The sequence below is a fragment of the Lutjanus erythropterus genome, chromosome 7 (assembly GCF_056507025.1).
Source record: "Lutjanus erythropterus isolate fLutEry1 chromosome 7, fLutEry1.hap2, whole genome shotgun sequence".
NCBI classification, from domain to species: domain Eukaryota; kingdom Metazoa; phylum Chordata; class Actinopteri; order Lutjaniformes; family Lutjanidae; genus Lutjanus; species Lutjanus erythropterus.
Window position 1 is genome coordinate 35002322 of NC_139323.1, and position 27847 is coordinate 35030168.

The following is a 27847-nucleotide window of genomic DNA, read 5'->3' on the forward strand; positions in this document are numbered from 1 at the left end:
GCATCTGACTATTTGGTTTAGTTTGATTTATAAAGACTAAGTGAGGGAGCTATAAATCAAACAGTGGTGAAGACTAAGACACTGTCTGAGTGAAGTACTGCACTGAAGTACAAATCTGAGGTACTTTTTTTTACTTCTATTCCACTACATCTCTGTGGCAAATATTGTATGTTTTACTCCTACATTTGTGTGACACCTTCAGTTACTAGTTACAAGTCTAGAGATTACAATTTTCCATATCCTTCCTATCAAACTAAAACCACATAGGGCTGAGAAATACAGTATATTGATATTATATAAATGTCATGATATGAGACATTATCTTTTAATATTAATAAGCAATTTCGCCCGTCCCTAAAACCTTTATTTTCCCCCAGTCAGGGTGCGGGAAATAAGGATTCTTTAATGCATTGCGATTCTCTCTGGAAAGATTATGAATCAATGCAGAAAAGTTAATCATTAAAAATTAAAACACAATTCTATTTCATGAGACTGGGCTGTACGTTCCTTATGGCGAAACCCATTGGGTGGTGAAACAAAATGGATATAAAAAAAAAAACTGCACTGTGTTTATGTTCTCAGTTTTTGTGGTAGAGGTGAACATGAGCGACTGCAGGTGGATACAGTCCAAATAACTCAGGGAAGCATTTTGGCTTCAATGAAGCTGAAGGGAAAAGGAACATGGACAAGTGCATCCAAGTTTTGTCTAAGTTAATACTAAATTAAACAGAACACGTAATGTTTTAAAAGTAGCAAGTAGTGAGGAAAAAATAAATCATTCATAGAAATCAAAACTTTTGTGACATTAAGATGCATCAATAATTGTTTCATAATCAAAGTGTTTATATAATCTCCCTCTGAATCAGAATCAGATCGCATCATAAGGTGCCAAGAGATTCCCACCCCTAGTCAGCACCAGAAATACTGAGTAATTGTAGCGTCTGATGGAGCCACCCGCCACCAACCAGAGCTGCAGCCCTGGCAGGTTTAGAAAATGAAACTGGCATTTAACTGTTCGACCTGAGCAACGTGTAACCATGTTGAGCACAAGAATGTGGACATTAACTTGCAAGGAGAGCAGGCTGCCGCTGCCAGCACTGCTAATGTTAGCCACACTCTGCAAATGAATATGACATTGTTTATCACCCCTGAGTGTTGTTTTAATGACAAACTAGTTGACTATTCTAAATTTCAATTTCTGTTTAATAGAGAGGGAAATTAGTTATAATGAGCATCCCAAAAAAATAACACATAAGAAGCAGTAAAGCGCTGCAGAATTTGTTTTCCCCATGTGGGTTCAGATAACAGACAGATAACAGTCACCAAAATGGTCCAATCGTCCGTCCGTATGACTTAATTTTCACGACTGTTGGTTAAGAATTAAAAGATAACAAGCTATCAGAATTTTTTCTTGTTCTAGAGGCCATATAAACTCAACTACAGGTGGGAAAGTGACCCAAACTCTGTGAAATTGGATGAATTAATACACTTAAGTCAACACTAAACAAAATTCAAACCCGTAGCCAGAGGTCAAAACCAGTTCTAAGGAGGACAGAGGACTAAAAGCAGTTCTCATAAAATGGTCACCTGTTTTATATTCACTGTCACGTTCACACAACAACACCTGAGAGAAAATCTTTTTTTTTTTTGGTTGTTTTTATGTATTTTTCTAGCAGAATGTTGCAAATTCATTCATGAATGTAAAACAGTGAAATAAAGACCCTCCCATGAATGAAAACAGGGATTTTTTAGCCCTTAAAAAGCATGAATTTGTATCCAGGTCACCAGGACGTGCACACACACACACACACACACACACACACCTACACACACAGACACACAGTTTCACAGTTTGAGACTTGCTGCAGAGACGGTCCAAATGATTCATGTCTCAACCTACTTACACCATCTCTCTGTGGAACTGAGAGGCAGCGTTTTTCAAACTCCGTGCCTCGTCTTGCATAGCAATATAGCCTCTTCAACACACTAAACACATAGTCACTTCAATGGGAAGCCTGAGGAATGTGGCAGTGTTATTACTTACTGCTCCCCAAATCCCCAAACAAGGACGGGAACATTGCGGCACACTCGCTCTGAATGAGGTGCATAAAATTAAGGCTGGGACGATAAATCAAAGCAGATACTGGCCTTTAATTCAATGATGAGATACTGGAATGTCACTGATATGCTGTAAAATGTCAGCTATTGATAACATCAGTCCAAAAATCTGCTTTCACAAACCCGTCTCAGTCACCCTGAGGCATAATCACAGTCATTTACACTCGTGAAAGGTTTACTGAATCTGTATTTTGTGGGTTTTTGTTTTTTTTTTGGGAGAGGGGGTTTGTTTGATGGAGAGAGTCTGACTCACTGGTGCACATATCCTCCGGTTTGTCCATGTCTCCACGGTAATAGCCGTTCCGACAACCACAGAGGGTGGCGGCCTCGATGGTGGAGCGACTGTTGAGCGGACACTGCTGACATAATCCTGCCCCCTGGAAAGACTTGAAGGTGCCCTGAGGGCAGGCTGCAGAGAGAAAGAGGGAGAGGGGAAAAACATAAAAAAAAAAAATACATAAAACTCTGCTTCCTGCACATGAATGAAACACAAATGAGCAATGTTTGTGTGCATTTTTTTGTCATTTGGTAAACTCTGTTTTTGAAAGGCACGGTGGAGTTATTACTGCTAGTGTGAGGCAGACAGAGAACAGAGATGCAAACCTGAGGAGGGAACATTTATGCACATGTTTTAGCAAAATCATCTGTTGAAAAGTTTCTGGAATTCAGTTCATTCATTCATTCATTCACTACACCAGTCCTGAAAATAGAATTTAATAAATCCATGTTAGTATTTATTAAATGATATGCCAGATTTCTATTTAGATCTAAAAGATGCAGAATATTGATTACCATAATACACTTAGTAAAGAAACGTGTGCTTTTATTTTGGAAAAACAAATCCGCTCCTACTTTTCCACTGTTTATTGACCAATTCTTACAGTTTCTACCATTAAAGAGACTATCCTTAGAAAAAAAAAATATCTGGGACATATTGTCAAGAACTCTGGTCCTCACTTTTCTTAATTTTCAAGAGGAGATCAATAATGGACTCAGACATTTCCTGGACCTGGACTTCTACGTCCTTGACCCCTCATGTTACCATGCCATTAATTTTGTCGCTGCTTTTGTTCTTTTCCTTTTTGTTTTGCTTTGTTTTGTTCAGTGCAGTTCTAAGAATACCTTTTAGTTGTTGTTTTTTCCCCTTCTTTTATTTGCTCTTTTGCTTGCTTATCTATTTGTTCTGTTTACTCGGGTGTATCAGGATGGAAGGAAGGGATGAGGGTCATGAGGAAACTCAGTGAACTCTGCTATGAACGTATGTTTACACATCAGTGTTAGTTTATGGTGATAAAACGATGTTAGAGGGGAAAAAAGCACAGAGCAGGATTTTCAGGTGCCAGTGTTTCAAACCTTTTAATGTAGATCAGAATTATCCATAATTCTTTTTAATGATCCCAGATAAAACTGATCGTGTAGGTTCTGTCCTGGTCTGTTTTCAGACAGGATCACTCTGATCCAGATACCACAAGATCGGGAACACAGAATCTAGATTTACAGTCTTTGGATCGACCTCCATCTGTCGGTCAAAGTAACATTTCATTCACACAGACGTGTGAAAATACTGAGGAGAGTTTGCATATTATTCATATTCACTTATCTACATCAAAACATTTATCATTACATACATGGGCCAGAACTGTAGACTGCAGGTGAGAATTCTGTTGCATTTGTTGTTTTCTTGTTGAGTTTGGCTTTTTTTTTTGGTGTTTTAACTGAAAATATTGGCTTATTTTCTAATTGTTCAATTTATAATGGGTTTTCTTTTTGGTGTGATATGTGTTACTTAGGTATGTGAGCACTGAATAAAAGAATGATGTCCTACATGTCTCTACATCCAACTTGAATTCATGCTGAATCTGCTCTTCCAGTGGGATCAGGATCAGGATCATCCTGATTTTTAGCATCAAAACTATCCCAATTTGAATCTTGGAATGTTAAAATACCCAAAAAAGCATTTGATCTGGATTCTGGGTAGGACCTGATTATCAAATCTGTATCAAAGTTATGCAGGATCAGGATAACGTCCCCTCGTTTTGAACTACCAAAGTTTGAGGTTTAATCCTCTCTGGATAATTCTGCTCTAGATTAAAGGTTTTGAAATACTGGCCCCTGGGAGAGCAGCACATTATCTTGTTCAGAGAAGACGCACAAAAACATATTTTGTCCACAAACTCTGATTATCTGTGGTGCAGATTAGGGTTTCATTTCTCTGGCTCCTTTATCTGGGTCACAGATGTTTTTGTCCATAAATATTAATTATCCTTTACGCCATCAAATACATATATGAATTCTTAAAAATGATGTCCCCCTTTATCCAACTTTAATTCGTCCAGGGACGGCGTGTGCCGAACATACAGTACATGCTTGTTATTCGGCTTGTATGAAACTGCATGGAGTTTCATCATTTCCACTGCAGGCTGCTTGGGATGAGACAAGACTAGTGATGGAGGTCATGGATGGACACGAATACAGCAAGAAGGACATTGTTACAAGTCACAAATACTTTGTACAACATGAAATTCATTTGCATTTAGACAAAGACAGTGATTAGGCTAATTTTTGTCCAGTTTTTTTGTTTGTCTTTCTGCAACTTAAACCTGGGGATTACATATTTTTAAGAAAGTAATGAAATGTAATTTCTAAAAACATGTAATTGAAATACTTCTCAATCTCTGGTCATATTTAGCGCACATTAGATCCTTTCTGTGGCACTTAACAGAAGTTTTGAGTCACTTCTGTTGTGCTTCTGTCTCTCCTCCACAGTGTTCAGTAGGCCTGATGAAGGCCCTCTGTTTCATTTAATTAAATGCCAACGCCACAGCAGGTCCTGCATGTGTCCCTCTGCAGCATTAAATTTCAGGAAGTACAGCAGAGTGTGCATTTAATACCCATCTGTTACAAAATAACCTCACAAACGTCCAAGCTTTTAAACGCTTCAAACCAGTCAGTTATAAATCTGCGTGGGGGCAGATCTTCCCAGTTCGTCCCGGGGGAAATCGTCAGGAAATGCAGTAACAGTAACTGAAAGTACTCATCAGCAGGGATAAAACGATTACCAGTTACAAGATACAAACGATGGTAAATTATTATGAAAACTATTTTCTTTCTGTCTCTTTTTTGGTGTTATCTCATGTTTGTGTTAAGATAAGTTTCAGCTGTTTAGTTTGCTCAGGTCCTTGACAAAGACCTGACCTGGTGGTTTCAAACATGTTGGCATTTTAAATGATCCACATGCTTTTTAACGCTTCCTTCCTCGCCTTTACCATCTATCTTTTGGAGCACCTGGACTGCCTTTTTCCTGTTTTCCAAGAGCAGCTGAGACATTGTTCATCTACGTCAGCCGGATACAGAGCTACTACTCATCTTTTAAAAAAAAAAATAAAAAATTCAGATTAACATCACTGTTTCAAATCTTAATTATCATGAAAGCTGTGTTTGATTAAGGCGCAGTTAATACTGTCCATCGTCAACCAAAGTTAGCAACAGTCTCTCAGACGCAGAAGCAAAGTGTGTTTCCTTTACGTTACAGAAAACACTGACCATGTGAAATCTGATTGGCCACCTCACTATCCTCAAGTTTGATTGATCTGACTAGTGAGAGGCGGAGCCTTAGTTTATAAATGTCCACTTTTTTCTTTTTTCTATGTAGCCTACTTTTTTAAAGGGTTAATTTACTTTACTGGTCATTTTACAACATAGTGTTGTGTAATGAGACGTGAGTTGTAGTTGCCTTTATGCTGCTCAAGAAAACAAACACAAGAACATCTACTATACAGTAAATGGGTGAATAAATAATAAATCATAATAATAAAAATGCTGAGAATAGCAGTAGAATGGAGGTACAATTTCTTTTTACGCTTTTTATTGTATTTGTGTGGTGTCTGAACTATTTGTCTTTAAATAAAAAAAAATAAACACAGAAATATAAGAAAAATACTTAAATGTTAGTAATTACAGTAGATATGAGAAATGTTATTTCTCCATGGCATAAGTCAGTGCACTACTTGTACCACCACAGGCAAAAAAAAGTCTGTAAACGCCCCTGAGTGACGTGACGTTTTCCTACAGTTTCACCTCTGTTTGTCACCGTTATTGTTCTTCTTCAGTTTGTCCCTTCACACCAACCCCAGCCTTTACATTCTTATCCCATAATACTACATTTCTGGTACGCCAGTGCTGCAGATACACAGTGTATCTGCATCATCCTCTCTTTTCTCGGCAGAAGCAGTGTTGCATTTTTAATCCTTGACATGCATTTTTAATAACAAGAAAGCTTGACCTTTGCCTGAACATAATGTCAGACATCAGAATCATGGATCGTGGCTTCTTCTGCTTTGGTTAAATGTACAATACATATACATATACATATACATATATATATATATATATATATATATATATATATGTACATATATATATGTTTCAGTGGCTCTTTGAACAAAATGAGCACCGTATGTTAGTAACAGTGCAGCCTCGTCTCTGTTACCTCAAACATCTGTTCTGAATCACAAACACAGGCCAACCTGCTGGGATTATAGTTTTTATTTACATGTATGTGACTTTCATTTTACTTTTTTTCTATCTTTAATCATCAAAAATTTAATCAGGCATGTTCTAATCATATTGTTTGCAGAAAATACAGCACCGTACCAGTGGAAGCAGCTTTCAAAGTAGCTGTAATCATTTTCCAGCCTGAAAACCTCGTAAAACTCCAAAACAACTTTATTTCTCAAGTTTATTTCTTAGTCGATTTCACTGAGTTATGTTAGATTCAACGGTTTATGACCTACAGGGAGTATTTTAGAATTTTATTTTATTTTTTTTACTCCATGTAGATCATAAACCCTTGAATGACTCATTTAAAACCATTGAGAAATAAACATTACGGTGTTATTTATCCAGAAAATTGCCAGCTCCTCCACCTACATGTATTTGTCCACTCGTCAGTCTTGCCAGGACCAATATGGCGGCAGTGACAACGTATCTCAGCGACAATTTGACGCAGTCAGGATTTCGGAAGGGGGGGAATTTGATTCGAACATTTAAAAATGTGCGTGCCATAACCCGACTTGCCGTGTTTTAACCAGCCGGCAGACTAATGAATCCCAGCTCTGTGCCGCTGAAAGCTGAAGATTGATTGATGGATGGATGTCATACGGTTCAAGCTTACATAACCACATGTACAGACAGAAAACACGATTGGAATTTTGATGGAAGAATACAAAGATATTGTTAAATAGGTGCACAGCAAGGATATGATAGAAAAAGGCTAAAGGACATTTTTCATTTCATCTTTACTCTACATGTTTCAAAGCTGGTCAGCGATTAAAGCCTTCAAAGCTTCAATTTGAGCAGAAACACTGTGTGACTGACAGCGAGCACTGATAGATGTGATGACAGAACTCAAAATAAGGTCTTATGTTTAGTTTAAAGAAGTAATATGTGGCGATTTGTTTGCCATAGACGGTATATTACAGGTTGAATCTCTATTTAATGTACTGTTGATCGGTGGAGTGATGCAACGTGGTAATTTGGCAATAACAAGCGAGAACGAGTCGTCCACTGTAAGTTGATCAGCTGTTTATAACTGCCTTTTGTCTGTCAATGCAAAGTTAAGCCTGTTATCTTGAAGATAAAAGCCCACTGCTCTGAAAATACACACTCTGGACTTTGAGTTCAGTGACTGTCTGTCTGTTTCACTGCCCGCCAGACTCTATTAACATATAGCTCAATTTAACCGTTACAGAAATCTACGCCCTCTACAAGATTATTAATGAGTTAATACGACTCATAAATAGACACTAACTCATTCTGCGAAAATCCAGCATTAATTTGCAAATATATTACAGACTTCTCCTTTAAAGCAGAAGAAGAAAATGTCTGATTCAATAAACAAATCAAACGCAACATGTGAATGTATCTCATGTTAAATCAGAGTACTTTGTGTCACAAAAGGACACCTGTTTTTAATTCACACGTGGCATTTCTAAAGTACCTTTTTGGCGAGGGCAACACATTCTGAATTATGACTATGAGTAAAAAAAAACAAAAAACAGAGAGGTGTGAAATGAGAAATTAGACTGAAACGAAAGCTCTGCCAAAAGGCTGAGACAAACCAAATGAGGTTTTTTTAATGTTACTTTTTTACAGTTTTGATTTATCTTTAGCACTTTGTTTTTTCCCTCCCCCGCTGTAATGAATGTTCACTTCATCACCGAGATGCTTTAGATGCCGTAAGACTAAAATGCAAATGTTGCGCAGATTTATGGCGGAAGACGGAGGGGAGTCCATACGAACTGGGGTCCAAATGATAATAAGGAACGAGCAAATGAGACAAAGTGCCAGCAGGTTAAGAACCTCTGAGTGTCACTTAATCAAACGTTAAAAGGTTTAAGGGTCACGCAAGTTCTGTACAAGAGATAAAAAAAAAAAAAGAAAAGCACAAAGATGGGAACAAACAAAGAAACACTCAGGACACAAGATAAAAGAGAAACAAATGGAGAAAGACAGACTGAAGGGAAGTGGAACACAATGAAACTGCTGCTTTTTATTCTTCCCCCTCAATATCACTGTTTCTGCAGTTCTGTTCTATTGTGTTCACTCTGCTGCAGTGCTATATTGTTATATCATGGTTTTGCTGATGCTTTTGTCCTAACCTGATTTGCAGTGGAGGATGCTGTTCTTTGCCCCCGTGTTTTACTGCATATTGCACTGTACGTGAACCGCAGAGCTCGAAGAAACCACTCAGAACTCGGCATGAAGTGTACTTCAGATCATATTGCAGGACTTGATCGAGCTTCTATTAAATGCAAACTATTTTACACATCCCTGGCTCCAAACGGTGGCGTGGAGTAACTTTTTCACCGCGTAGAAATAACATAACATCAGTGAACTGCACACTTCTATAGGCTTAAGTGTTCTCTCCTCACTGTGTGGTGTGAAGAAGGTTGTGAGTCCTGGTTTAGTCCTGTGAGTCATGATTTGATAATCAATTAATTTGCAAGTTTAAGAGTAAAAAAGCTGTGGGCCGCCTCTGTAGCTCAGGGGTTAAGACCATAGACCAGGAATATTTAATTTGCTCTGCCTGGAGGCCATTTTTACAAATTGACAGGAAGCCAGAGGCCAGTTAATAAACAAACACTAATAATATTATTATTTATCGGCAAAAATTATAAATAAAAATTCCGGCACAAGCAGGCAGAACACTGTATAATGTTCTGACTCTTGCTGGCGCCTGACATTTGCAACTTTGCATACAGCAATTGTAATTTGGCAAATTTAACACAGTTAAAAAATTAAATCAGTAACTTAATCCAATTATCACAATATTAAAGTAATGTAACCTGATTACTTTCTATTTTTGGTTCTTCTGGATTACCTCAATACCACATATGTTTGTTTCGCCTAATATGTTTCATGTTCAGTCTTAAGTTTATTAGTCCAGCTGTTCCTTCCCTTGTTCTGCTCAAATGCACGTTTAGATTACTAGCCGTAATTAAGCGTATTTAAATTCACTTGTCACGCCACACACACACACAAAGTTCAGATGGTGTGCATGCACACGTGAACGTAGCTCCAAGGATAGGACCTACAGTGAGGAAGAAGTTAAAAACATGGCGTAAATGGCGTCTGTCAAGACAGCTTGGCATGCTGGGTCTCCAGAAAACTTTTTTTTTCTGTTTGTTTGTTTGAAAACTGGTCACCATTCATTTAAACTGCTTGGGAGATTCTGCAGCGCTGTTTTTCGGTGAAACTCCCGCAGTGTTTTATGGACTACAAAACTAAACCTGACCTTCAGTCGGCATGGCGGTGAGTAGACAATGAGTGAATTTTCATTTTTGGGCGAACTTTCCTTTTAAGAGTGAGCACAAAAGGAGGAGATGGTCTAAGTTTATGTATGTCATCATGATATTTTAGCAGTGATAACAGATCCTGTTAACTCTGCGAGTATTACTTGAATGTTGACCCCTATTCTAAATCATCAGGTTACAACAATCATTAAAGAACTGCCTTCAATAAAGGCATTAATGCCCCCCAAAAATACTTTTTCAAAACTAGTAATTATCTATGAAAGGCTGTGAGACGGTGTTAGAGGCTCTGGTAGAGTTTATATCGAGCTGGATCCAAACGGTTGAAACAGAATGACCAACTAAAGAAGCAATAATCCAGCCCTCGTTTAGAGTCTCCTGCCCTTTAAACCTGTCACATACTGTACGTACTACTTAGGAATATTACAGCCTTCATGCTTTCTCACTGTTTTTTTTTTTTCCCTCAATCTCCATTTGTCGGACTCGCTCTCTTTCCCGTTCTCTCCGTCTGTGTCAGTCCGTCTGTGTTTCTTTATATTCATGGACGTCTACCTTTCTTTGAAGTCATCGCTTCAGGAGCGTCAATGGATTGTGCCTCTTTGTGCGTCTGTGTGTGTGTGTGTGTGTGGCTTGAATAGGCGGATAGACATCTGGCTTGTCAAGGTCATTTATTCAACAACCTTGCTCATACACATGGGGCGTGTCACCATGGCAACGAGTCTTGCTCCCTCTTTCTATTAGTTATCTCAGTATAGTTATCGTTCTCTCTCTCTCTCTCTCTCTCTCTGTCTGTGTCCAGCTGTCTACGGATTTTTAACTACTACCACTGCATATACATGTGTATAGTTTGTGAGCACACTTGTGCAGTCAATTATATATAATATCTTTATGGGAGAAATAGACCAAACTGTTGTCTTGACAACAGCAGGAATCTGATTAAGCGTCATCGTCTGCCTCCATACTGACACACAGCAATTCATTAATCTCAGATAATTTCATTATGAAGTGCCATTTTAATCAAGGTTACATTCAAACGCGTCGATTAACATTTGTTTTTACTGGTACAAGTGTTTAAATTAAATACGTGAGAGCAGTGGTGGAAAGAGTGCTGAATATCTGTACTCAAGTACAAGTGCTGTTACATTACTAAAATATTACTCAGTTACAACTAAAAGTGCTGCAGCAGTTAGAAAACTACAAAAGTATTCTTCTCAAAAACTACTCGAGTATTAGTTATTTTTTAATTGTTGACATTTAATGAATTATCAACAGCAGCATTCAATCAGATCTTCAGTCTAAATGACTCTGCTCTCTGTGGTCATGCTCACCTCTCCAACTTTGTGCACGATAATTGTAAAATCTCACAAGCTCTCCGTTTTGTGTCACCGCATCCAAAGAAACGTTTGGTAGCTAACTGCAATTTAACTGGATGTTTGTTTTTTTTTTAATTTCCGTGAATTTTTGAGCACATCTCCAAGGTCCCCTATGGTTGAGAATAACTGATTTAAATTATCATGATTTAAAAAAAAATGTATGATTCATGCATTTTCTTTACAGAAGTCTTCATAGTTCAACAAATATTTAGATTTTTAAATCTAAAATGGCATTGATTATGTCTTACTATAACTTCTGATAAATATAGAAATCTTCCTCCCGTCAGTCAAAGGCAAATCACCTGCACTCATTAATGATGGAAATCATCTCCCTCTATCAAGTCTGAGCCTACATCTATTTTTGCTCTTTTTATGTTTTATATTTTTTATTAAGCCATTACATTTTCTATTATTTATATCTTACATATTTTGTATATTTTTATTGTATATTAGGCTCTGCATTCTGTGTTAAATGATGCAAATACCTTCTTAAACAACATCTTTCTAACACATTTCTCTTTAGTTGTTTTTTTCACATAACTAAGAAGGGATGCACATGAGTGGGGTCCCCGGTATATTTTCTATCTGGTAAGGGTCCTTCGCTGAGAAAAATTTGTGAACCTCTGACATGGTGTTATGTTCCTAACTTTGTGTGAATAAAATGGACAAAAATGTGAATGCCTTTGAGGATGAACCGGCGCAGCTCATAAGACAGAAAACCATCATTCAAATGGAACGGATGGTGAGAGGAAAAGAGAAAGAAAATGCGGAAGACAGGAGAGACAGAGAGGTAAGTACAGGGAGCTACAGGGAGAGAAATAAAGAGTTAAAACGAGACAAAGAGATAAAAAGATTCATCTTTGGTTTGCCTCTGTGCCTTTAGCCAGCTGTGAGGAGTCACACAGCGACCATGTGGATGACAATTGTCTAAAGTTGGCATACAGGCTCACTGATCAATTATTAAAAACTTGCATGAGAGAGTGTGTGTGTGTGTGTGTGTGTGTGTGTGTGTGTGTGTGTGCGTGTGTGTGTGTGTGTGTGTGTGTAGTAAAAGCCTGCAGGTTTTAAAAACCCTTAGAGCGTTGTCGGGGTCCACAGCAGGGGCAGTTTGTGTGTACTCAGTGGTAGTGCTTACATTTGCAGTGTAGTGCATTTGAAGTAAGGGTCTATTTGAATATTTGTTTAATTTACATCCACACCCACACACACACACACACACACACACACACACACACACACGGTACTTTGATGTTGATCCAGTTTTGCCTGATGGTTTGCACAATATGCTGGTTTGGTGCAAAATAAACACAATTTCTGTGGCCCGACACACACGCGCACACGCACGCACACACTAACACACGCACGCGCGCACAAAGGCAACCATCTGTTCTAATACTGTGTCCGGTTCCCTGCCAAGTTGTCATCAGCTGATTGGCAGAGGAGCACACCGAAAAGACGCCAGCTCAGGGGAGACAGACGGGACATGCTCTGCCCCATGACATCTTAAATCACTGTTTAAGAACAAAAGCTCTGAATAAAACACAAGAGGCAGGTGTGCGTGAACACGGCATCACAGAACCTGTCAGGTCAAGTCGACTAGTCTCTCTGGTCTGCATCCAGTCAGACTTTCCAGTAGGACGGGACAAGATAAACAATATACACTATACAGCGGTAGACCGGCAACTAATTTTGCGAAAAGACACTAAATTTAGAATTTTGTGACTGCTTTATCTTGCCATCAGACAGCCTTTTCCATGGGAAATTGCTGTTATATAAGCCAAACATAAGTTTCCCCAAAGCCACCAAACTCCGTTTCCAAAACAGTCATTTTACCTCGCAGAACACTGGAGTTGCTCATGTTCCGCTGCCTTGATCATTTAATTTGTTTGTGTTATTGTGGGACTTTGGTTTCCTCAAGGGTTGGTTCGGATGCACAGAAGACACGCAACAACACAACATACTACCAGATTGAGGCAGCAACAAACCTGCAAATCCTGTGTCATTTAAGGTAAAATTACAGGTTTTGCCAAAGGAGATTGGTGGCTTCGGAGCAGGTAGTTTGGCCTGATGTAACAGCGGTTTCCTGTGGGAGAAAGATGTTGGACTGCAAGATAAAACGGTGAAAATGTACTTTGGCAAAAACGGTACACTTAAACAGACTGACTGACTGACTTGTTGGGGTCTCCAAACTGGGGGCCTGCCGATCTGTAGGTAATACTCTGACATTAGTACACAGTCACAGCAAAACTACAACATAATGTTCATATGCTGCACTGCTCGACAACTTATTAATAACCCAAACCCAATGCAGAAACAAAAAGACACAGCAGGGTTGGTTAAAACAGCTAAAATCACCACATGCCATTGATTTGGTGTCCAAAGTTGGACAGCTGGATGGGAGAGAGAGCAGGGGTGCCATTGAGGAAATGGTTTCATGCCGGCACAGCTCAACAGCTACAACAACCTTTACGTGTAAAGAGCAGTCGACGATAAACAAAATGAACAAGAAGTCGGTGGTGTGGAAATACTTTGGCTTCATAAAGCCACGCAGTAAATGAGGCAGAAAGCAGACCTGCCAAAACTCCCAGTTTTACAGATTTCCTCCTGTATTAAATGCCATCTCCCAGCACACTACCATTTTGTTGTTTCTCCTGGGAAACTCACTGCAATTGTTTGGACCACGAACTTTATTTTGGGTAATTGTCATACACGGACCGATGAGTTCGGTATGTTTGTTTGTTGTCAACCAGGTTGCCAGATCTTCTATGAAACACAATCTGTACACACAATCGCCAGCACCACCTACATGTTCGACCAATCTGTCGCCACAACCTGGCAACCCACAACCCGAGAAAGAAAAGAAATAAAAAACTCTGGAAAGGGCTGGGCCAATGTTAATTAAAGTTAGGGGTGTAAGGAAATACTGATAACTTTGAGTATTGCAATGTTATGTTTTGTGATACTGTATTGATTTTTAATTAATAGTTTAAATGCAAAGATTCATGGTAGCGGTACATTTTGTGTTGTGTTTAAACCCCTGACGGCTAGATAGCAGGGTTATCTTGAGCCATTTAACTCTGGCACTGCAACAAAATAATGTAAAGTGGTTTGTTCCTTACACTTTGATAGGTTTCCTAAAAGCCTGAAGCCACCAGTGTCACCGGTGATTAGATGCATCCCCTGCAACGAGTATCAAGGCTCTCGGAGAAACACCCCCGCAACAAACTGTAACATTAGTTTGCATTTCCCTCACATTAACGCATCGCATTTGCTGACAAAAGACAAGTGGATTGTACTGATGATCATAATGGGCCAAACATTTCACACTGTGGGATTTATGCTGACAGGAATGATAAAATTTGTTGAGTTTTTTGTAATTATTCTGTTTGCAGCTCAGATAATTCTTGGTCTTGACAGGAAACAGCCCACCATTAAGCCAAAAAGAGGTCTATCTAAAGCCACCAGTCTCCTTTGGAAAGTAATTTTACCTCACAGAACATGGGGTTTGCTGGTCTACAGCTTCCTCGATCTCTGTATGTTTGTGTTATTGTGTGACTTTGGTGAAGCCAAACTATCCTTTCAAGACTTCAAAGTCACACAGTAACACAAAAAAACAAGGCTTCTTCCAGGAGTGCTGATGCTGACTGGCATCTACTATAACCTGATTATGAATGAGTACCTCATACAATACCACCTCAGATAATCCCTGTTATGACCCGGGTCAAGAGGGATTTTGTATTGTCTGGCAACATGTTTGTTCTTGGTTCCCCCTCCATGTCGGAGGGTGGTGCCGTTCTGTTGTCTGCGCTTTTTCCCCAAAGCTGATGATTGGCTCCGAGACTGAGGCCGCCTACGTTAAAAAGGCACCTGGCGGTATCAGCGTCACGCCTCTGTTTCCTGACTCCCAACCAGACTGGGTCACACAGTCCAAACCAGTCCGAACATGCTGCGCTGTTTCGTGAAAGCTGGTGTTGTGATCAACTTGCTGCCCCTTTTCAAAATCTAAATACCTTCTAAAAATGCAGTTTGTTTTACATTTCTCTTTTCTCCTGTTTATATTAGGGAGTCATGTAAGATACCCGTCTTTTTTTTATTTGTTTTTGCAGTTAGGAAAGTTAGTTAATTTATCCCCAGATTGTTTTCTTTTTTTTTTTTTTTGGCCACGCTCACCCTGACGTCTAACTACCAGGTACCTGACAAATAAATCGTTCTTTGTTGGACTTCGCCGTGGCACTGGTCACCTTGGGAATGAGAAAAGAGGGAAGTCACTTTTATGCTGTGCTCAGGTTTTTCCCCCGAACTGGGCATAACATCCCCTTTAACAGGAAGAGTGACTTGATATATATTGTCAAAATGCTCATCAGTACTCAGTGAAAAATATGAAACATAATTGTGATAACATGTTCATACAGATCTGTTTTCTAGTTGGGTTTTCTGAGGGCAACAATTACAAGCTGGATATCTTCCACAGCAAAGAACTGGGTATATAATCATTCTAAATTCCACCTTAATTCCATCTGCAGTGACAATCAAGATTACCGTAGTATTGTCAGACTTAATCACTGTCTCCCACGAGTCGTGTCTGGCTTACCTTTCTACCCAGTCAAATATTATATGAAGAAAAAGTATTTCTGCAAAGAGACACTGACACCAAAGCTTAAGCTGATTTCAATCGCTGCATTTAATGTGTTTCACAGGAGGCAGATAGAATACTATTCATCAGTCTCGTCTTTGCTCTCTATCTCTTTTATCTGTCACAGTTTTTTACCTTTCTGTCCTTGGATTGTCCTTTTTTTTTTTTTAACTTTTTTTTTTACTTCTTGCCAGTCCAGCTCTCCAGAGGGCTCCCCTGTAATTCTTTCTTCCTTCCTTCCTTTCCCTCCTTCTTGTCCCCTCCTTCCTCTCAGATGTCCCTCTATCTCTCTGAGACACTCTGTGACAGTCCAGGACTAATTTTCAGCGGTCTAATCTGGCTGGAACACGCTAAACTAATTAACATGGGCCTCACTTATCATTTCACCATATGTACATACATCACACACACATCCTCACGCTCACACACACACACACACACACACACACACACACATATATATATACCTACACAAAATGGACGAGACTCTCCAGGGAGAATAAAAATGATGGGTACTACTTCTGTGAGGAAATGGGGAAGGAGGCCAGATATAAAAAGGAAGTGAAAGAGGTAGAGATATATGGAACATTGGGGGGAAGAAGAGCTATTTCTGTGCCATGCTCACCCGAGTCTGCTTCTACTAATATTAACATATCGGAGCATCGTGGGCTGCTGCACCCTTGGGCAGAAATACACCAGAAAATGTATACATGCATGTGATTATTCAGCAAGCCACTGCCAGAAATGACATACTTTACTCTCCGGCACACAAAAAAACATTTGCATTTTCTAAAGAATTGAGTCAGTATGCAGCAGTCCAGCTGGTGCCGCTTTGTAGATCAAGCCAGGATGTAGAGAATGAATGAACAACAAAGAGTATTGATATGCACAGACTTTAGTTGAATTGATCATTTCAATACTGTATTTGTAACGCGCAGATTTAAAAGGATTGCTCAGTGTATTTGATGTAGGGTTGAATGAAGAACCATCGATAGTCAGTGTATTACAGAGATCCTGCAATGAACTGCTGTGGATGGGGTCACCAAGAAAAGGCGTTTTAGTCACTTAAAAAAGGTCCATCTAAAAAAGTCAATATCAGTTTAAGTATATGCTATATTTAGATGATTTTCACTGCCTTACTTTGCTGCAAGACAGCCTTTTCCAACAACAAACTGCTGTTATACAAGCTAAATATCATTCTCACCACACCAACCAAACTCCATAGGTAAAATCAGTGATTTCAGCTCAATGAACATGGCAGTTGCTGGTCTTCTGCTGTCTGGATTGGTTAATTTTTCTGTGTTATTGTGTGACTTTGATGAATCCAAACTAACTCTTGAACACTCCAAAGTCACACGGTAACACAAAAAACTAACTGATTGAGGCAGTGGCGTAACAGCATCTCCTGTGTTCTGAAAGGTAAAATTCCTTATTTCACCTGTGGAGTTTGGTTGGTCTGGAGAGAATAATATTTAGCTTATATAACTGCGATTTCCTGTCAGAAAAGACTGACTGCAAAGTAAGGGAGTGAAAATGCTCCAAATATGATGTACACTTAAACTTTTTTTTGGTGGACCAACCACCATCTACTGTAGGTATGGTTATCAATGAGGACCTCAAACAACCACCCTCCAAAGAACTATCCCTATAATATAAAAATTAAGGTAATTTTTTGATCCTACTATACCTGGTAAGATCTTGTTGTAGTATGTTTTTCTCCTGCTGCAGTAGCATGGTTGCTGTAGTTGATTATGAGAAGCATGTTTGCTGGATATTGATTTGCTGTCATACAGGCTTGTTAGCTTTTGCCACAAAACAATGTGAACTGTGTGTGTGCAGCATGCAACAGTGTTTGTAATAGCAAGGTCATGAGAACAGGTTTAAAAGAGATTATTAATTCAGTCTTTATGCTGTGACGCAGTGCAGTATTTGCAGCCGTTTTCATTTTTTCTTCATTTTTTACGAGTGCAGTTTGAACTGGCACAGGCTCATTAATGCACAGATTTACCTCGACACACATTGCCATTGTCTGGTTCATAACCCGCCTTGCAGCTGCAGCTGCCGATGGGTACCATCCACTCTCCATCTCCGTTACAGTAGAGCTTTATGGGCACGTCCACTTCCTCAGCGTTGGGGATGCAGCTTCCCCTAGCGATGACTAACGAGGTGGACTCTGCTCCAGTCAGTGTCTGCACAGAATCAGAATCATAAAAATGTACATGTCAATTTACAACAGCTGGTGAAAAGAGCGCCACAGTTTTAAAGCTATTTTTGGTCTGTACCTCTGGGAAAAAAGCAAAGTTCTGCACTATGCTGGGACATTTCTTGTAGAATACTCTGACAGCCAGAAGGGACATGCAAGCACCCAGATCCTGGAAGGCCAAGTGGAACCCTCTGCCTTTGGACAGCGGCCCGAAACTCCGAACTTCTGTGTTCACCTTCATCAGCCTTCCCCCGAAATCAACCTGGGAGAAACTCTCATCTGCTGCGATGGTGTCCACCTTAGAATGAGGTAGAACAGGACAGGAAAGGCAAAAAAAAAGCAAGAGGAATGAGAAGAGAAAATTAAATTAGGTTCTTCTCTCCTTGTTCTGTCTATGAATGAAAGATTTCACTAAGTAATGTTTGAATCTGCTGTCTAACACTGAATAATGCAATCGTGGCCACATACCATACAATTTTATTACGCTATTATTTGCTATTTCCCCACAGAACCACAATGATGGCACCAGAAGCAATCATAAGGAGATTTCCAACAATTGAATGCTTTACAAATATGCTGAAAGGAGAGAAGTCAAGTCAATTTCATTTATGTAGCGCCAAATCATAACAGAAGTTATGATAGAGCATGTTTTATAAAGGTCTAGAGTCTTCACTACTTCATTTAAAGAGCCCCAACAATTCCCATCATGAGCAAGCACTTGGCGACAACAACAAAGAAAAATGACCTTTCAACAGACAGAAACCAGAAACCTAACCCTAACTATCCAATTATTTATTTAGATTTAAAAGTAGGAAAACTTTCTTGACTCAAAGGAACCACCTTCCAAAATTGCAGATGCATGATTTCTACTGGAGAGCGATGATACAGTGAACATGAGCAGATGTCACATTTTCAGCTTTTTCTCTCTAATAAGCTGATGAGGCTTATCCGTCCCGCAGCACTTAGCACTCATGTTTAACACACAAAATGACAAAAAGCATCACCGAGCCGACGGCCATAACATATGTCAACAGTAGCTGTGTGTTTTCACATCAAAATTAGCACATATGTGTGGGTTTTTTAAACAGTTAAAATGGGTGATTTACTCTTTTTTTTAACCCCTGATGTGTCACGTTCAGTGTCATGAATGTGCAGGAAAAGAGGGTAAACAGTAGAAAGCAGGACAGTACAGTGGATACTTTTTTACTCAACTTCTCTCTTTCAAACTCTAGGCCAGTGTTTCCCAAACTTTTTCTGGCATGCCCCCTTTTCAGAAGCCGAAAAAAGTTTGCATGTTCTCCTCATGTCTGCATGGGTTCTCCCCTGGTACTCCAGCTTCCTCCCACAGTCCAAAGACATGCAGCACAACAGGTTAATCGATAACTGAAACCTGCCTGTAGGTGCGAATGTGAGCGTGAAAGGTTATTTGTCTCTATGTGTCAGCCCTGCAATGAATTTCCGACTTGTCCACTTGTCTCTCACCCAATGTCAGCTGGGATACGTGTCAGCAGAAGACCAACCTCCCTTCTGCACCAAGGCTGACTAATTTCGCACAATGTTGGAGTGCTGCTTGAATAGCGACAGGCAGAATTTGTGGCTGAGATGACAAAGAGCTACAAAAGTTAAAGACAGGGGGACGAGACTTCATAGCATTGCGCCGGAAATGGGATGAAAAGCAACATGTCCACCTGAGTGTCATGCTTCCAGCTGTGACACCACAGTGAGGAAATGCTGCTGGTAAATAAACTCACGACAACACCGGCGTTACCAGGTACACCTGACAAGAAAAGATACGGGCGATGCTGTTCGTTAGATCATATCTAAATTCACCCAAAAGTGTGTGTGCAGGGGCTTCATCGCAGATCCTTCCTTCCTGCAGCTGTCAGACTGTCACCACGTACTCACCAAAACTGACAACTGGTCTTCACCATCATGTTCACCAGATGTGCAGTATTACTACTTACTTACTTCATGTTGTGCAGTATTTCACTCAGGTGAATTTTAATTTCAATGTGCAACAATCAGGTGTATTATCATCATTCTATGTGCAGTATCAATATTTCCTCCATGCACTGGTGTAAATTCATTCAACTGCTGTCTGCTTATATTGTTTATACTGTTCCTACTTTTATATTTCCTCTTACTTATATTTTTGCATTACAGTTTTATTGATGCGTCTTTATATTTTTGCTATCCACACTGCTGTAACACTGAACATGTCTCTGCTGTGGGACTAATAAAAGAATATCTGAATTTTACACCTCTGCACTCTTTGCTCCTCTGTTCAAAGGTTCCACTTTCGGGGTCCGTTACCTTCAGAAAAGGAGCATTGGCCCAGTACTCCACGCCTTTGATGCCCTCTGACACGGTCCTGTCCGTCTCCAGGTAGTACAGGTTGAACGTCTCTTTGCAGGAGCCCAGGACGCTGGGGATGGAGGCGCAGTCGCGCACGGTGAAGCGGATCTCCACGTAGATGCGTTGCGCCGCCCGTCGGTCGATGTAAGTGGTGAGGAGCCAGTTGTTCTGGCTGGGCTCAAACACGTTGCACACCTGGTACGTCCTGATGGTGTTGAGGTTCTCGTCATAACCGCTCACCTCCTCCCACTGGGGAACGTGCGTGTGCGGGTGAGGAAGGGGCAGGGGGTACGGATGAGAGGGGAGAGGAGAAGCTAAAATGATTAATGGGTTTACCAGGACCTGACACAAATTAAACTCTTTCTTTCCCACCCTCCCATTTTGTCTCCTTCTCTCTCCTCCCTCCCCTCCTTCATTCGGTTCTTTTCTCTCCTCCACCTCGTTCTTTTCTGAACAGGGACGACCATTCATCACAATTAGTACCGCTCACCTCAAACACACACACACACAAACACACACACACACAAACACACACAGCAGACCACTGTGACCGGCTGCACTCTGAGACTTAACGGGTCCAAAAAGGTTCTTCCTGAAGGGCTGGGGTTCCACCCAGAGCCATTTACTTCTGAAGAACGCTGTTTTGAGTAAAGGGTTTGTCAAGGGTTCTTTGCAGTAAGAACCTTTTTCACTGAAAGAACCCCTTTGAGAAGAAAGAGTTATTTAAGGACTGATTGATAAATTGATTGTTGGTCAAGGGGTTTTTTGTACCATTAAATAAAAGGGTTCTCAGTAGAACCTCCTGGGTGAGTTCAAGATAAAATGACTGGAATGTAAAAAGGTTCTCTGTAGAACTTCCTCACTGTGTTGTAGATAAAACCCTTGAAATATAAAGATCATATTGGTAGAACCCCCTGGGTGGGTTCTAGAAAAAACTCTTAGAATATAAAAAAGTTCTTTGTAGAACCCCCTCAGTGTGTTGTATATAAAATCTTTAGAATATAAATAAGTTATTAGAATCCCCCTGGGTGGGTTCTAGATACAACCATTGGAATATAAAAAGGTTCCTGATGGAACCCCATTGGTAGGTTCTAGATAGAACCCTTAGAATATAAAGACGTTATCAGTAGAGCTGCCTGGTTGGGTTCTAGATAAAACATATTGGAATCTAAAAAGGTTCTTGGTAAAACCCCTTGGTGGGTTCAAGATAAAGTCATTGGAATATAACAAGGTAGAACCCCCTCATCATATTAAAACCCTTGGAATATAAAGACATTATTGGTAGAACCCCCTTGATGGGTTCTAGATAAAACCCTTAGAATAAAAAGAAGTTATTGGTAGAACCACCTGAGTGGGTTCTAGATAAAAACCTTGGGAATATAAAAAGGCTCTTGGTAGAACACTCTGGTTTAGTGGTTTCTTGTTGGCACCCTTAGAAGGTGAAAAGGGTTCTGGATATAGCCTCCAGAGAGGGTTCTGGGTAGCCATTACACTATAGAGGAGTTCTCTGTAGAACCTCTCAATGGGGCTCTATTACCCAAAAAGGGTTTTCTTATGGGGACAAACCAAAGAACCCTTCATGGTTCTAGTCAGTACCTTTATTTGTAAGAGAGAAGTAACCAAGCCAGCATTTAAAAAAAACAAAGGGAATCCAGAAAGTGATGGGAAAGCCCTGTCTGTTTTATTCTGCTCTGTGTAATTTTATTCTATTCTACTCATTTGTCTATTGTGGACTCTTGTGTGTTCCCCGCCTGTCTGATCTATTGGAACCGATTCTATTCTGCATCAATAGCGGTTAATTGGTGTCACCTTGCAACTGTAATTAAGATTTTGACAGACTCGTTAATGGAGCACTGTAAAGTGTACTCAAACTGCTATCCCCAAGGGTACACACACACACACACACACACACACACACACACACACACACACACACACACACACACACACGTACAGTACACCTTTGCACATTGTTCTTACTCCATTGGCAGGGAACGATATCCAGCCAAGCTCAGCCGTCGCTGTCCTTGTATCCATCACTGTCTCTGTCAGACAAAAAGAGAGACAGACAGAAAGAGAGAGGGAGGTGAGAAGACTGAGCTGCAGGAAGGGGACAGGTATGAGATTAATTAATAGTCAGCTCAGACACCAACTTTGCATAGTGATGCGTGTTATTCATATTCATAAAAGCACGCTTTACACCTTTTCTGCAATGTTTCTCACTCTCTTCTTTTCAACCCCCTGATGATAAAAGTAATAAGTGGCCACAAATGAACCAGATCTCTGATTATGCTAACACATTATAAACACAAGTAACAATGATATGACAACAAAAGTAATCCTATTAAAAAAATGTCTTCATTGTCTACTTTTTTATTTTACTTTGCACACCTGACAACAGTTATATTCAGCAGCTACGGCTGAATGATTTACAAAAAAAAAAAAAAAAAAAATCATTTTGCTTTTATTTTGACAGATATTGTGACTGAGATACGAGTCACTATTTTAGTGGTAATGGTAATTTTTGCATTTTATTTTCACTGAAAAAAAATGTAAAAATGAGGTCTACACCAAACAAGCATGTTCCCTTACATATGGAGAACAGTGCTGCCTTCAGGTGGAACGTGTGAACATGTGATTTCAGTGATGGCTGCTGTCCTGTCGATTGCTATTAGCAGCATTAGCAGTTAACAGAAAGCAGTTAGCAGCATTAGCTGTTAACAAAAATCATTTGCCACCAGTATTGATAGTTACCAACAGAAAACAAGGAGCAACAGAAAGCCATTAACAGTTAGCTTAGCCTTAGCTGTAACTGCTAGCAACAGACAACAGTTAACAGAAGCATCAGCAACTAGCAACAGAAGGCAGTTAGCAGCATTAGCAGTTAACAGTATTAAGCGTTCACAAAAATCAGTTGCCACCAGCATTAACAGTTAGAAGTTAGCAAAAGAAGCCAATCAAAAATCTAGCTTAACAACCACTTTAACAGTGAGCAACAGGCAGCAGTTACCCACAGTTATATCATTTAGCATTAGCAGCAACAAAGGGAAGCTAGCAACAGCATTAGCAGTTAGCAATAAAGAGGCAGTCCCTCCTCTTCTGGGGGGACCTTACATGGGAGAAATTATGCACAGTGGTCAGTGACAAGTCAAGACAATTATTGTCTTTGATCCTGTGCAAGATTAAAAAAATGTAGTTTACAATATGAATTAATGACAAGAATATATTACACGAGAGATAAAATTCATAAGTTTTATCTGAACTCCTCTGATTGATGTGTGTGGACTGGAAATCTATTACATGCAAAACAAAAATAAAATTTTCAGCTCAACTGTGCATTTTTAAATATGCTGAAAAATAAGATATCCTTTGGGACGGCAGATTATGTTCTCTCTCATCTATAAGAAGCTCATTTTAAAACACGGGAAAAAAAACAAACAAAAGACTAAGCTCCTGCTCTACAGATATGGAAAGATTTGATGACATATTATTTGTCCATAGAAAAGACATTGTCTGAGGATAACAACAAAATAAAGCAATTAAATGAGGTTTGGGAACACATATGTTGCTCTATAAGATTGTACTGAATTGATTGATTGTATGGATGGAGTGATGTTTTATGGACTACATATTATGTGTTTAAAGGTAATATTAGTTTTGTTGTTGAAAGACTGTAAGTAAAACCTCATGATCTACAGCATGAAATTAATAAAGATAATTGTACAAAAATTATCTAAATGTAGGTTTTCCAGTGGCTGAGCTAGCTAGCCAGGTAACAACACAAATTTGAAGTTACCAGAAGGCATATTTATTCTCTTACCAGTCTCTCCACTGAACACACAGATAAAATACATTTTATTACACAAAAATCAATACTGTGCTTTAAATTTAAACATACACTGACATATTGCCCACTCTTAAATTTACTTCAAATGTCAAATTGCAGTCCCTTAAAATAATTGTTGCTGAAGTCAGTAATCACATTAATTTAGCATACATTAAATAATAATTACACACAGCTGAAATCAGTGACTCATTACGTAGACAATTCTGTTATGCAAATGTGTGTTGATAGCACACTATCAGGTCTATCTGTTAGAGTTACCTCACGTACTAACCTGACACACTGATTAAATCACAGCTGGGTGACACACTGACACAGTACTGTACATCACAAACCTAATTATGCTTTCTCAGACGGCAGCAAAGGCGTGAAAGCTAAAAATATACTTATATATCGAACAAAACTAGCCCACTTGACAGCAAAAGCCCGGACGGCAACATTCGCTGTAGAACACGTCACCTCATATTATGGACCCTGCTGTGTTAATGGTGAAATATTCCTATGTGAGCAGCTCTAAGAACCATTTCAGGATCTTTCTGTCGAGTACGTGCAAAGCCTGGAAGGCTGGGAGAAAAATACATTAACATGTCCAAGCATGTTACTGTTCAGTCCAGTGAAAGAGACAAAAGAACATGATCGATCAGTTCTCCTGCAGGAGCCCTGATCAAGCTGCTGGGTTTAGAACTGGAGCTGGTCCCCGGCTCTGCACAGCAGCTGTCCACTCCTTCTTGAACTAGGATTGTTTAAATCTCATTGTATAATTGTTTGTGTGACAGTAAACTTGACCTTTACTTCATAATTTAGGATGATAGAGTTAGAATGCACTTTAAATCACATGTTGCTCGTAGTAGCGGAGCAAACGTTCAATCAGACGAAAATCTTAAAGTGTCCATGATGTGCCATTTCTCCTGCAACTTAAGACTGACAAAATAAATATGTTTGGCCAAGAAAACAGATTAATTCTGCCTGACACACTGTCAGGAGAGCATGTCGACATGTCTGGAAAGTAACGCAAAAGTGGAATTAACTGCAAATTCTATATTTGGTAATTACCGCCCACAACATTAAAAGGGTACTTGCCAATTATCAAATAATTAACCATGAAATTTGGGATAATCTGGAGGTAATTTCAAATATATTAATTGGTAATTAACACCTATTTACAATGAAACTGTGCGACCAAACTAACTAATACTCTGAGTAGTTCTTGAGACGACTATTTTCTACCTTTACTTTAAGATTTTCAGTACTCTTTCCAGTACTGACTAATGATAACGTGTATTTGAGGATAACAAGGAGACACTTTGGATAAAGTTTGCATGACCAGATTGATGCTAAAGCTGCTGTGTTTGGCTCTCAGCAGTCAAAACAAGTGGAAAAATTCAAGCAAAAAATAGTGTTTGAGCCACACTAGTGATGTTAGTGATTAATCGATTAATCGCCGTTGAGAAATGTATTTAAAAATGATTAATCGATTATATTGAAATTGCAGTAACTGCCCCTCATTTGGCATTGTCATGTCTGGCGGACGTATTTGTTGAATAAGGAAATGTGGACTGAAAATGAATGAAAGTTGAAAAAAAAAGTGTCATGTGATTTTCAACTACCCGTTAAGGAAAATGCAAAATTTTGCAAACCTAAACCACACAGAGGGCTAAAAAAAAAAAATGTTGTTTTGTGTTTGTGGGTCCATCACAAACTCCTACAGCATCAAATTATGCTTCTGCTCTTGTTAATTTTTAAATATAATTTTTGCTCAGGCGGTTTCTTAGCTCCCTTATGTTACTTGCACGGGAACTTAACTGCTGTTTAACAGCGATGCGGTGCAGCGAGCGGTCACACCGAAGCACTCGAGCCGACATAAGTTCGTTGGCATGCCGACAACACAGACCCCTAACATAAAGGCCTTTGTAATAAAACATGGTGAGAAGATTCGACGACATCGCACCATGAGGCAGCCGCAGGCAAACAACCCCCCTTGATTCTTGACATGCTCTCCTCCTCTCGCACTCTTTCATTCTGTCACCCTGCCTCTCATTATCTCCTCTCCTCCTCCTCACACCCTCCCCACCTTCAGCCTCTCCTTCACTCTACCTCCCCGTCTTTTATCTCCCCCTCTACCTTGGGTGCTTCTCTTTTTTTTTTGTCAGCGAGCTAGCCTAATTACAGCAAGAACCCAGTTTTTCAGCTCTCCCCCGGGAGTGAAGGTCGTTTGGGGAAAATGAAAAGCTTGTCACGCGAAAATGTAGTCGACTATCAAAATCTTGGACCAAAGCTTACTCAAACGGCGACAATTGTCACTATCTAATTTGTAGCTTCAGTGCGTTTAGTGGCATGTTGTCAACAAAGATTTTCAAAAAAAAACGACCTGCTGCAGAATATAGATGCAGTTCATTTCTGCCTTTTGCATATTTTGCCTCTTCAGATGTCTTTGAAGTTTGGGTAAAAAAAAAAAAAAAATTGGTCTAAAAAAGAAAAATGGTAATGCAGAGAGAAATCCACAATGTTGACAGAGGAGATGTTGGAATAGCTCATGTAGTCTTACGAGCTCTACCTTCCAGCAAAGTCTTGCAAGAAGGGATTTGATTCAGGGCTTTAGTTAAAGAACAGAACAATGGCTGTGCACTCTCATGCTCCACCATACCACCATATTTCTACTTCAAAACAGGCTGTTGAAGGCGTATTCCCAGGCAATGTTAGCATACAATACACAAACTTCGCGGGTAATACATTTTGTGAAAATTGATTGCACCATCATGCCCAGGAACTCTTAGAGGACCTCTATGATTCATCATTTCACATTATTACATCCCGCTCACAGCATGAGCATTATGACCATGTGCTGGGAGAGTAATGTGGAAAGGAAAATATCCTTTTTTAAAATATATCCAACTTCTTATTTCATATGGAATGAATATAAATAAATGTAACAATGATCTTTCTCCCTTAATTAGAGCGGCAACTAATGGTAATTTTCCATCAAGTATTTTCCTGATGAATTAATTTTGTTTAACTAGGAGAGAGCCTCACTGAGGTTGAAATCAGCCTCTGGAAACCCAAATCAAACTCAAACCTAGCCTTCTAATTAGGTAACTTAAGGTCTGATGTAAATATAAGCAGTGGTGGACAAAGTACTCGACCCCAGTACTTAGTCAAAGTATAAATACTCCTGGTCAAATACTACTCAACCACAAGTACAACTTCTACTACAATATTACTCTACTTAAAATGAAATTGAAGCCAAGGAGTTCCCCATGTCTGTTAAATTATTGAGATTTCTTTCTGGCTTCAGGAGCAGTACGTACATTAATTATGCAGTATTTTTCACCCTGATAAAAACAATCCAACATAAAAAATCTACCTGGAATTGCATTTTATAAAAGAAAAGACAGCAGCAGCTGACCTCAAAGCTGCGCTTAGCCTAAAAGTAACGAGTAACGACAACTTTCCTGGAGAGTACAATATTTGTCTTTGAAATGTAGTGGAAAGAAAGTCATAAGTTTCCAAAAA

General features: G+C 39.5%; 1 protein-coding gene across 1 annotated transcript in view; it reads right to left on the reverse strand.

The window, feature by feature from the left end:
* Positions 1–27847, reverse strand: part of LOC146324303 (ephrin type-B receptor 1-like) — a 143398-nt gene that overhangs the window by 66727 nt on the left and 48824 nt on the right. The window contains exons 2-6 of the mRNA XM_084723616.1: positions 22474–22538; positions 20452–20742; positions 18218–18436; positions 17944–18124; positions 2372–2527 (exon numbers count right to left, since the gene is read on the reverse strand). Coding sequence (XP_084579742.1) covers positions 2372–2527; positions 17944–18124; positions 18218–18436; positions 20452–20742; positions 22474–22538 — 912 coding nt within the window. The remainder of the gene's footprint in view (positions 1–2371; positions 2528–17943; positions 18125–18217; positions 18437–20451; positions 20743–22473; positions 22539–27847) is intronic.